Source organism: Nannospalax galili, unplaced genomic scaffold, assembly GCF_000622305.1.
Source record: "Nannospalax galili isolate Female #2095 unplaced genomic scaffold, S.galili_v1.0 scaffold77, whole genome shotgun sequence".
Classification (NCBI taxonomy): Eukaryota; Metazoa; Chordata; class Mammalia; order Rodentia; family Spalacidae; genus Nannospalax; species Nannospalax galili.
In genome coordinates, this window is record NW_008341457.1 from 3,506,064 (window position 1) to 3,517,485 (window position 11,422).

The following is an 11,422-nucleotide window of genomic DNA, read 5'->3' on the forward strand; positions in this document are numbered from 1 at the left end:
AAAAAAAAAAAAAAATTAAGAGGGGCTGGAAAGCTGGCTCAGCAACAGTCTCAGCTCCATGGAGGTCTGACAACCTGTTCTGGATCTCACAGGTATTATTGCACACACGCGTGCATACCCTCAGACATAAATACACATAAAAATAAATATTTACAAAGACAGTGGAGGCAGGCAGATCTCAGTGAGATCAAGGCCAGCTTTGGTTACATAGTAAGTTCCAGGCCAGCTGTGTCAAAAAAAAAAAAAAAAAAAAAAAAGGTGAGTGTGGTGGTCCCAGTCTTTAATCCCACCACTTGGGAGGCAGAGGCAGGCAGATCTCTGAGTTCGAGGCCAGCCTAGTCTATATAGCGAGTTCCAGGACAGCTGGGGCTGCAGGGAGACTGTCTCAAAAAGAACCAAACCAGACAGACAGTGGTCCTTGTCAACAGACACAGTCCCCGTGAGTAGCTGTGAATGCAGGACACGGGATGGTAGAAAGTGTCATGGGATACCCACCCACAGACTGTCTCACTTCCAGGCTTTTGGCTCCTTTGTGCACTCCTGGGGTCTTCTCTGGGGTGTACCCCAGCATTGAATCAGCTTCCCCAAGTTCCAGTCAAGCCTAAGTGCAGCCCCAAAGCCTCCCAGACCCCACCACCACCTCCAGAACCCCCTCATAGTATACCCTTCCCCTAGACCCCCCTCACCATCCTCATGGCCTCTCTGCAGACCTGGCCCCTGGCATCAATGAAATCCAGGAAGAGAGCCAACAGGTTTTCCTGGCCCCTGGGCACCCACAGGATGGGCAGGTTGTCCTCCACAAGGTGAGCAGGGGGTCCCCCAGCCCAGCTTAACCCCCCCTGAACCTTTTAACACCCTACTTGCTGTGGCAGATCAGCGTGGACCGGGGTCTGAAGTGGGAAGATGCTTTGGCCAGGTCTCTGGAGCTGACAGGCCCCTATGATGGCTTCTATGTGTCCTACAAGGTGGGTTACCCTAGGCTGATCAGCCTGCCAGCTACTCCAGACTCCTCCAGCCCCCAGCCCCCAGCCTCACCACCCCTTCTGCAGGTCCGAGGCAACAGGACAAGCTGCCTCCTTGCTGAGCAGAACCGGGGAGAACACTTCACCGTATACAAACCCAACATTGGACGCCAGAGCCAGCTGGAGACCCTCGACAGTCTGTGCAGACGTTTCCACAGGGTATGGGGGCCTGTGGGGACATCCCTCTTTGGACCCTGTTGACCCTACCCCAGACTCTGCATGCCACAAGGGTGCCTCAGCCTCCTGAACCTCAGTTTCCCCACTGACTGCTGCCTTTCTCCCCAGGTGACTGCAGAGGAGGCCCGGGGTCCCTGGGAGAGCACCTATGTACTGTCACTGGAGCGGTGCATCCATGTGACTTGGTAAGGACAGGGAAACTGGGGGGCGGGCACGGGTTCCCAGCGCTCTGGGACTGGTCTCCCAACAAGTTGACCAGGTCTAAGTCCCACAGGAACCAGCGCTGCCGCCTAGCACAGGATGGCAGAGGCTGTGGGCAGGGCCTGCGGCTGCGCCACCACTACGTGCTTTGCGGGGCGCTCCTCCGTGTGTGGGGGCGAGTGGCTGCTGTCATGGCGGACGTCAGCAGCAGTAGCTACCTGCAGATCGTGCGCCTCAAGACCAAGGACAAGAAGCAAGTGGGTGAGTGGAGAGCAGGGTCCTGGGAGTAAGGGTCCTGGGGGACCACGGGACCTGAGTCACACCCCCCACCCCCTACCCCCGCAGGCATCAGGATCCCTGAGGGCTGCGTGCCCCGAGTCCTGCAGGAGCTACAGTTGATAGACGCGGAGGCCAAGCGGCGCAGTTCCCATAGCCGGGCTGTCCGCCCGCCCACACCACACACGATCACACTGCCCTGTGGTCCGGGTGAGGTACTGGACCTGACCTGCAGCCCCCCGGCCTTTCCACCACCACCACGCTTCACCTTCCCGCTGCCCCCAGAGCCCGCTGCCCCTGCAGAGCTGGCACAGCAGGCCTGCCCCATCAACTTCAGGGAGGTTCTAGAAGACATGCTGCGCACACTCCGTGCAGGCCCAGCTGACAGCCCCACGGAGCGGCAGAGCGTAATCCACTTCAGCCCACCCTTCCCGAACTCTTAGGCAGCTGCCGCCACCCTGGACTCAGCCCAGGCAGTGCCTTCCCGTGGGCTGCAAACTCAGGAAACCCGGTGCTTAGGCCCTGCCACCTCTGGGGACCCCCCCCCCATTAATATATGCAATCCCTGCTCCCTAAATTATTGCCCACCGGCCTTCCCCAGCCCTGGAATCCAAGGGCGGGAGGGCCCTGGTTTCTATGTATTTATAACAAACCCTACTGTAAATATGTAAAGATATTTTTTAAATATATGAGCCATTTGCCTACATCCAGTGTGCTGCAGGGTGGTGGAAAGGGGTGTGCGCGATCACACAGATTGGAGGTTACAAAGGAGTGGCTGCCACCTACAGTGGGCAAAGCCAGGATAAGCTGGCAGGGGGCCAGGCCAAGGCTAGATTTTCCCTGTGTCTGTGGGGTCCTGGCACCCACTGTGTTGGGGGGCAGGTGTTTGGGGAGAAGAAGGGAATGGGGGATGGCAGGCTGGAAGCCAAGAAGCAGATGGCCACTACTTGGTCCACAATCCTGGGGTCAGTTAAGCCAGCAGCACAAAGCGCACAGCCAGCAGAGTCCCAGCACAAGGCCCTGAGACGGATTCTCAAATCTGCCTTGATCTGGCAGCATCCCAACTGTACTGCTGAAGGAGAGGGAGGCTAGCCTGGTCCTCTAGAAGGCTACTGGCAGACCCGTCACCCCACAGCCCTCATGGTGCCAGCAGGAACAGACATGCGCCCTGACTCAGCTTCTAAGGCCTGAGGCCACAAGGGGCTCCTAATGGGGGACACCGCCTGCTAGAACCCGGCCCACAGCCAGGTCCTTGTGGGGCTCCCAACAATGGTCTGGTGGGGGCAGAGCTTTGGGGAATCACCAGGTGGCCAGCTGACCTCCATCAGGGTGTGAGCCCTAGGACACCCCACTCCTAGGTAGGACAACAGGCAATTTCTACATTTTATTCCCACAAGGCAAACAGGGTGGAGCTCAAGCCCAGGGCCACAGGCCTCCTGAAACTTCATCCGGCCAGGATGCACGCTGGTTCCTCAGGTCTGCCCCACCAGCACACTGGTTTGCAGGTAGACCTTCATGAGTGCCGGGGTGGAAGGTTCTGGGGGACACAGGGCGAGGGGGGTGCTCGGTGAGGGGCACACACTTGTGGGGCTAGAGATAGCACGGCAGGTCCTTCTCGATCACCTGTGTGTGGGGGGGGACAAAGAGGTCAGGCATGCCCCTTCCCCAACACCTAGACTCCTTGAACAAAGCTACCCACCTGAGGCTCCTCCATGGGACCGTAGCGCTTCACCACGCAGCCGTTCTTGTCAATGAGGAACTGCCAGGGAAGGAGGATGGCATAAGTCATAGGGTTCGGAGAAACCAGGCCACTCACCCACTCCATTGCAGTCCACCCTTACCTTAGTAAAGTTCCACTTGATGGCACTGGGAGGGAGGAAAAAAAAGAGTTTACAAGAGGCACCTGCAAGGGTGAAATGGTTCAGCTATAGGCTGGAATACAATGCAGCCATGAACAGGGGGCTCTGATGCACCAAGCCTGAAAACTTGAGCTTGATCCCTAGGACCCACAGGGTGGAAGGAATAAACCACCAACTTGGTGCTCACAAACAGAAATAATGTATTAGAAAACAAACAAACAAAAACCAAAAAAAAAAAAAAAAAAAAAAAAGGGGGGGTGGAGAGCTAGAGAACTGCTCTTACAGAAAAACCAGGTTTGCTTCCCAGCACCCCCATGGTGGCTAAGAACCATCTGCAACTCCAGTTCCAGGGCCTCTGAAGCCCTCTTCTGGCCTCTGTGGGCACTGCACACATGGGTGTACATACATGCATACATACATGCAGGCAAACACTCATGAACATAAAGTAAAAACAATTTTAAAAATAGGAGAGGCCTGGAAAGCTGCCTCAGTGGTTAAGAGCACTGGCTGTTCCTACAGAGAACCCCGGTTCTGTTCCCAGCACCCACAAATACAGCTAATGACCATCTATAACTCCAGTTCCAGGGGATCCAACGCCATCATCTGGCCTCTGAGGGCACTGCATGAACAACAATTGCACTTTTATATGTGGAGGCAAACACTCATGCACACAGATAAAAGTAAATAAATCAACAAAACAAAAATAAAAATTTTAAAGTGGAATCCTAGGCTGGGCGTGGTAGCACAGCCTTTTAAACCTAGCACTTGGGAAGCAGAGGTAGGCAGATCTCTTGTGAGAGCAAGGCCAACCTGGGCTACATAGTAAGTTCTCAAACAAAAAAAAGACTACACCTGCCCAGACCATGGTCCAGGCCCATCCCATCCTGTTGTCTGCCCTACCCCCACGCAGGGCTACTCACTTTCCAAGCATGCCCCTGCCCTTGGGCTGGACTTTCATCCACTTCCACAGCGGGTGGGCATCATCGCCATTGACACAGATCTTGCTGTACATATCAAACTTGACATTGTAGCCGGCTGCAAACTCCTTGATTTCTTGATTACTTCCTGGCTCCTGGGGACAGCCATAGATGCACTGGGGAGGTGGTACCCCGACTTACATAGCAGAGCCTCCTTGCTCCCCATTCCCTGGGCTCCAGCCACGTGTACCTGCCTGCCGAACTGGTTGCAGGGGAAAGCCAGGATGCGCAAACCACACTCTGCGTAGCGTGCGTGCAAGTCCACCAGCTGAGTGTAGTTTGCTTCTGTCTTGCCTCATTGAGAGGCCACGTTCGTGACGATGCACACATGACCCCTGGGTGGGAAAGAGTGCTCTTGGGGCCTGGTGATCAGGGGAGTATCCTCTTTTTTCCCAGGCCCACCCTGTAAACCCCACTGTGACCTGACACGCACTTGTATTTATCTAGGCAAATCATGTGCCCGTCAATGTCCTTGGCTGAGAATTCATGCATGGAGCGCGCACAGCGCCAATCATCACGAGATGCGCACTGCAAGAAAAGGGAGACGAGGTGTCCCACTTAGGGTCCCCCACAATGGAGTTCAAGGTTCCCAGGTGCAGAGGAAAAAGAAACAAAGCCCGTGCAGCATGGAAAAAATAACAGAAGCAATGACGGCTGCACGCTCCCACCATAGGCCATCCTGGAAAGGGATTCTGCGCCCCTCCTCCAAACGAAAGATGCTACCAGAGAATACGGGGTGTTGGAGGAAAACCCAGGAGGCACACCAAGCCCAGGAGCTCGGCGCAGGTGCTGCATTGTGGAGGGTCCCGCCGGGGAGGCCCAGGGGTGGAGGGCGCGGGCTCCATCTGCCGAGGTGGTGGCCTCTTGCGCCCTCGCGCATGGCCTTTCTTCTTCCTTCTTGGGCTGCGACGCTTGCGTGGACTCTGGCGTCGGAGTCTACGGCGCCTGCGGCCTCCAGGACACCGGCCCCGCGGTCTGCAGCGCCCAGGGCTGCCCGAGGCCTCGCGGCCCATGCCGGCCGGGTATGCTGCGGCTCCAGCGCAGCGCGAGGGACAGAGAGCCGGTAGCCAAGGGGCCGCCGACTGTGACGCAGCGAGGAGGGCGGGGCGGGGTAGTAGGCACGTAACCAGGCCTCAGTCCACCGCCCCAACCCTCAAGTGACCCCAACATCGGTTCCCTTCCACCCAGGGGCTCCCCCATCACCTCAGCCCCAGGGATGCCACCCAGGGTCCCCCTTCCCACTTGGATGACTCCTAGTCTGGCTGAAACGACCCCCGACCCCTCCTCCCCAGCTCGGACGCGGTGACCTCAGCTAGGATGCCTTCCTCCAGCCGCGATTCGCGGTCCCGACCCCTTAGCCGCAATCCCCCACGTCCGCAGTATGCCCACCATTGCGCCAGCCAGCCCGGGCGCAGCCAAAGCCCCGCACAGCAGCGCAGGCTTCAACAACCGGCTCAATCTGCCCCAGCTCATCGCAGCAGCCGGAGCCAGCGGCTCCTCCCCTCGTCCAGCCGGCCAATGGACACGCGAGGCCCCGGCTACCTTGCCCGCCCTCGGCCACGCCTACCCACAACTCCCATTGGTCGGATGAGACGCGCGGTGCTTGCAGCCAATGGGAAATCGGACTGAAAGGGCAGTGGGGGCGGGGCGGGGCTAGTGAGGGTTGTTGTCAGCAACTGGGCATGCTCCGCGACGGGGAAGTGGAAAAACGGGAGTGACGTTCACGCGGGCTGTGCGTTAGAGAGCTGCAGGCAGTTAATCCGCGTGGTGATCTGCAGCAGGGTGGGGTGCCAGGGGGCCCCCAGGGGACAGAAAACCCGGCAGATACACTCCAGAAACATCCCCTTTGAGAATGAGAGCTTGGTATTTTAGACAGTGCACAGGGGGGCCTCGAGTTTGCTGTGTAGCGGAGGCTGACCCTGAACTCCTGATCCTCCCGTCTCCAGCACCCTAGTGCTGGGATGACAGGCATGTGCCATCACCCCTGGTTTATGGATGCTGGGGGTGAACCCAGGGCTTCATACATGTTAGATGAGCACTTCACTCACTGAGCTACAATCACAAACACTACCAACTGCAGGCACTAAACTCGGCCCAAATTCCAGCTTTCTTTTTACTTTATTATTTTTATTTCTTATTTATTTATTTTTTGGTCAAAAAGACCAAAAAAAAAATATACAAAACACTGCTTGGACAGAACCCATCCCCAGGCTGTACACTGTGGACCGTTTTCAGGCCCTTTGTCCTCCCAGGGACCCGCCTCCTCAGAAATGACTCATGAAATTCCTCAGCCAGCCTGGTGTCCACCCCCTCATGTGGCCTGGCTTCTAATCCCCAGGCCTCTTCATGGCAGTTTCCTCAGCCCCACTTGTCTCCCCTCATTTCCCGACTCTTCTAATAGGCCTTCACCAGGAGCCTTCCCAAGGGGGTTGGGTCCATCTCAGGGAGCCCTGGAACCCCCTTTTTCTGCCCCTGTCTGAGACCCACCAGTGGACAAGGCCCAGAGGCTCCAGTGACCAGGATCCCGGTTGTAACAATCCATTCTTGTACAAACCTGTTCAGGAAGATTCCCTGTGGCCCTTTGGCCATGGCCCTGAGTCTCCATTGTCTGAGGACGCCCCTTCCCCAGGAAGTCCTCTACTTCCTCCGGGGGTCTAAGACAGGCAGTGCTAGTTCCAGTCACTGTGAGCTTGCACTTTAGCCTCCTTTAAGGCTTCAAGGAGCTTACTGTCAGCACCAGGCTTTCTGTCAACTGATAAAGGCAGGAGGAGGAGCCCTGGGGGCTGTGCTGGGCATGGCTGCTCTGAAGAGCTAAACCCCAGGCTCTGCCCACTCAGCCACAAGCACTCTACCCTCAGAGCTACAAGCACTGTACCCTCAGAATTATAAGCACTCTACCAACTGAGCTGCAAGCACTCTATCCACTCAGCTACAAGCACTCTATCCACTGAACACCAGCACCTGATTTTCCCTGTAGCCCCAGCTGGCATGAAACTCACTTAGATCTGCCTGCCTCTGCCACTGGAGTGCTGGGGCTAAAGGTGTGCACCACCATGCCAGGCTAATATTTCTTTTTATAAGTCTCATCTTTACTAGAGTTTGGCTGCATGTGTCTAAGTGCATCCTTGTTGTTCAATGCCCATGGAGGCCAGAAGAGGGTATTGGATCCCCTGGAAGAGGAGTTACAGACAGTCGTTAGCCACCATGTGGGTGCTGGGAACCGAACCTGGGTCCTCTACAAGAACAGCCAGTGCCCTTGACCATTGGGTCATTTTTTGGCCCCTAACATCACTTTTTTTAAAAAAACAATTGAGCTGGGTATGGTGGCACACGCCTTTAGTCCCAGCAGTTGGGAGGCAGAGGCAGGTGGATCTTTGTGAGTTCGAGGCCAGCCTGGTCTACATAGTGAGTTCCAGGACAGCTGGAGCTACAAAGAGACCCTGTCTCAAAAAGATAAAAAGAAAAAACCAATTGAGATTGTGGCTGTAGTTCAGTGGGTAGAGTGCTTGTAGCTCAGTGAGTACTTGTGGTTCAATGAGCAGAGTGCTTATAGCTCAGTGGGTAGAATGCTTGTAGCTCAGTGGGTAGAGTGCTTGTAGCTCACTGAGTACTTGTGGTTCAGAGGGCAGAGTGCTTGTAGCTCAGAGGGTAGAGTGCTCACTTGGTACACAGGAGACCCTGGGTTCATCTCCAGCACCAAATAAGCCGAGGGTGGTGTCACAGGCCTGTGACACATCCAGGCACTCAGGAGGTGGAGGCAGGAGGATCAGGAGTTCAGCGTTCAGGGTCATCCTTGGCTACATAGTCCGAGACCAGCTACATAAGACCCTGTCTGAAAAGAAAACAAGAAACATGAAAGAGAAGGTTAGAGTGGAGTTGAATTTGCTACGCTACAAACAGGACTTGTAGACTAGCAGGCTCAGTGGGCACTGGCTCCTTTGTGCGCTGTTGAGCAGTATGGGGAGAAGTTGCTAACACCGGGGTCTCTTTGGAAGAAAACCACAGTCTGTCCCACAGTACGCACTTTTCTCAGGGGAGTTTGCTTCCCAGCAAAGCTCATCACACATTCAGGAATTCTGCTGGGTTTGGGCACGCACCTGTTAACCCAGCACTCCAAAGGTAGAGGCAGGAGGATCAGGAATTCAGGGTCATCCTCAGCTACATAGAAGGTTCAAGGCCAGGCTGGGCTAGGAGAGCCTGTGTCATAACAAATAAAAATGCTGAATTGTAAACTTTCTTGTTTTTATAAAAAAATATTTTATTTATTATTATGTATATGTGTATATTGCCTGCAGGTAAGTGCACCTGTGTCTGTGTAATGCCTGAGGAGGACAGAAGAGGCTGTTGGATCCCCTGGTACTAGAGCTGTGGACAGTTGTTAGCTTGTGGGTGCTAGGATTCAAACCCAGGTCTTCGGCAAGAACAGCCAGTGTTCTTAACAACTGAGCCATTGCTCCAGCTCCTCTTGTGTTGTAAAATAAGGTCTCCCTGTAACCCCAGCTGGCCTTGAAACACACCACGTAGCTCAGGCTGGCCTCAAACTCACAGAGATCTGCCTGCTTCTGCTTCCAGAGTGCTGGGATTAAAGACATGTGCTACTGATAGGGCTCAGATCTAGGTGACCCCAGACCCAGAAGCCATAAAGCTCCTAAGAGAAGCTGAGTCAACCAACTCCCAGCCACCTGTAAGTTAACAAAAGCAGCCCCTGGGAAATTAAAAACCAATGTATTGTGATCACCAGAGCATGCCCCACAGGCTGACAAACAGGTTTCCCAAGCCCTTAGCTGCAGTTAATTCCTGGAACTCTGTAATTGTAGGAAAACATGTTTTACAGTAACTGCTTTTCCCCAATATGCTTCACCAGGTACAGACCCCATGCTCTCCACTAAGCAAGCAGCCCCTAAGAGTCCCAAACAGCAGAAAAAATATTCTTTTTCCACATTCTTTCCCTTTATAAGCTACCCTCTGCAGCCCTTAAGCTGCTGGTTCTTCCTCATGCCCGAGGACCAGCCCCACCAAACCCAATTAAACTCTCGCTTTGCCAGAGTCCTCGTTTCTGTTTCATGGTGATCCTGACCCCTGCCACCTTTTTATCTAACAGCTACCACACCCAGCATTTTCATTGGTGGGTGTGTGTGTGTGTGTGTGTGTGTGTGTGTGTGTTGCCTGCATGTATGTAAATGCATCTGGTCCTGGCCTCCTGCCCTGAATCTCTCTCTGGTCATAGGTCTTGGCCACATGGCTGGCCGCTCCCTCAATCAGGTCTCAAGTCTAGTCCAGGGTGGCAGGTGGGTGTTTCCCTGACCTGCAGATACCATCTTTGCCAAGACCCCTGGCACCTGTTATCTTTAGGACTACCTCAAGAACTGTGTGCTGTGCTGACCTGAGCTCCACATGAAGGCCTGAGATCCCGAAGCAGGCAGAAGACTGCTGCTTCCTGGTCTGAAGGCTAGGAAGGGTTGGGGGCTGCAGAGATGAGAGCCAGGATGAGAGACCCCTGATCTGGGAAGCATCCGCCCAGGGGAACTCTTCCCTTAATGGCAACGATGCTAGTCAGAACCTGAGCCACCCCAGGAAGAGAGCAAGGTGTTCCTCACACCCCTCCTGGACCCTTCAATGAGAGGCCACAAAGACACTGACATCTCCTTTGGGTTTATGGTGTTTTTTTTTTTTTTTTTTTTTGGTCTTTTTGAGACAGGGTCTCCCTGTAGCCCCTGCTGTCCTGAAACTACGTAGACCAGGCTGGCCTTGAACTCACAAAGATCTGCCTGCTTCTGCCTCCCAAGTGCTGGGATTAAAGGCTTGTGCCACCACGCCCGGCTGGGTTTATGTATTTTTATCTGTATGTATGAGTGTAATGCCTACATGTAAGTGCACCAGTGTCTTGCAATGCCTGCAGAAGCCAGAAGAGGGTGTCAGATCCCCTAGACCTGGGTTACAGAAGGTTAACCACCATGTGAGTGCTGGGAACCAAACCCCAGTCCTCTCCAGAGCAGCCAGTGCTCTTAACAGCTGAGCCAGCCCTCCATCCCCCAAGCCCTTTTCTTCCCTCTCCACCTTCTTAGGATCAGGGCATCTCTGTTTCTCCTTGATCTACAAGGTTTGTTTCTGCCAGAAACCGTTTAATAATTGCCAGCCATAGCATAAAAGAAAAACTTAACGATCCCTTCAAAAGAAAACATGGTTTTTCACTTTAGCCCTGCCCTGGCCCCTTGCTCCTACTTAGGCAACTTCCTTATCTCGCCTAACCACATGCCTTCTTAGAAAAACCCCCTCTGCCCTACTTTGGCAACCAGCCCTTAGTGGAAAATTCCACCAGAGCCTTTCTTCTTCTTTCTTCTATCCCCGCCTTCCACTCCCCCGCCCTAACCCTACTGTAAAAATATGCTGTGTGTGCTCAATAAACGAAGCTTGATCAGAACACTGTCTTGCTTCCTTTCTTCGTGTTCCTTGTTTGTTCATTTCTTCTAGGACCCTCACTCATCGTCCCACGGTAGAGGTGTCCCGCGGGTCGGGACATGTTTCTACCTAGTTGGATCCAGCTACATCTGCCCTGACCTATAAGTCCTATCCACATCTTCATTGCTGGGGCCCACAGTCCAGGTCTATGATTTTCAGGGTATTTATTCTTGGAGTGAGAAGCTTGCCCTGAGGATAAGGCCCTGCCCATCCAGGGAGGTTGTGGTTCACCACATATCAGATTCAGGGCTCAGGGTCCCTTGGAACTGGCATCTTGGTGCTGGAGCAAAGGTATTTGTCTGAACTGCTAAGAGCCCTCTGCTTGTTTTTTTGGGGGGTTGTTTTTTGAGACAGGATCTCACTATGTAGACCAGGCTGGGCTCAATCTCAGAGCTCCACCTGCCTCTGCCTCCCAAGTGCTGGGATTAAAGGTATGTGCCACCACAAGTTC

General features: G+C 54.2%; 2 protein-coding genes across 9 annotated transcripts in view; one reads left to right on the forward strand and one right to left on the reverse strand.

The window, feature by feature from the left end:
- Positions 1–2,382, forward strand: part of Sbno2 (strawberry notch homolog 2) — a 47,165-nt gene extending 44,783 nt beyond the window's left edge. For 4 of the 7 annotated variants that reach the window (XM_029565458.1, XM_017799124.2, XM_029565459.1 and 1 more), the window contains 6 exons: positions 709–803; positions 873–965; positions 1,050–1,181; positions 1,308–1,384; positions 1,459–1,661; positions 1,746–2,382. In XM_029565458.1, the coding sequence (XP_029421318.1) occupies positions 709–803; positions 873–965; positions 1,050–1,181; positions 1,308–1,384; positions 1,459–1,661; positions 1,746–2,119 (974 nt within the window). In that variant the 3' untranslated portion in view covers positions 2,120–2,382. Of the gene's footprint in view, positions 1–708; positions 804–872; positions 966–1,049; positions 1,184–1,307; positions 1,385–1,458; positions 1,662–1,745 lie in introns of those variants that run through there. The other 3 variants (XM_008837181.3, XM_017799127.2, XM_017799126.2) reach the window with 2 other exon arrangements.
- A 663-nt stretch (positions 2,383–3,045) lies between these two features.
- Positions 3,046–6,041, reverse strand: Gpx4 (glutathione peroxidase 4). 2 transcript variants are annotated; one of them, XM_017799128.2, is made up of 7 exons: positions 5,902–6,041; positions 4,946–5,040; positions 4,703–4,847; positions 4,456–4,607; positions 3,518–3,542; positions 3,376–3,435; positions 3,046–3,299 (listed from the first exon to the last, which is right to left on the reverse strand). In XM_017799128.2, the coding sequence occupies exons 1-7, from the start codon at positions 5,983–5,985 to the stop codon at positions 3,267–3,269; spliced, it is 594 nt and encodes a 197-aa protein (XP_017654617.1). In that variant the 5' UTR covers positions 5,986–6,041; the 3' UTR covers positions 3,046–3,266. The 2 variants fall into 2 exon arrangements, with proteins under 2 accessions (XP_017654617.1, XP_008835402.2); XM_008837180.3 differs by lacking the exon at positions 5,902–6,041 and adding an exon at positions 5,277–5,798.
- Between the last annotated feature and the right edge of the window lie 5,381 nt (positions 6,042–11,422).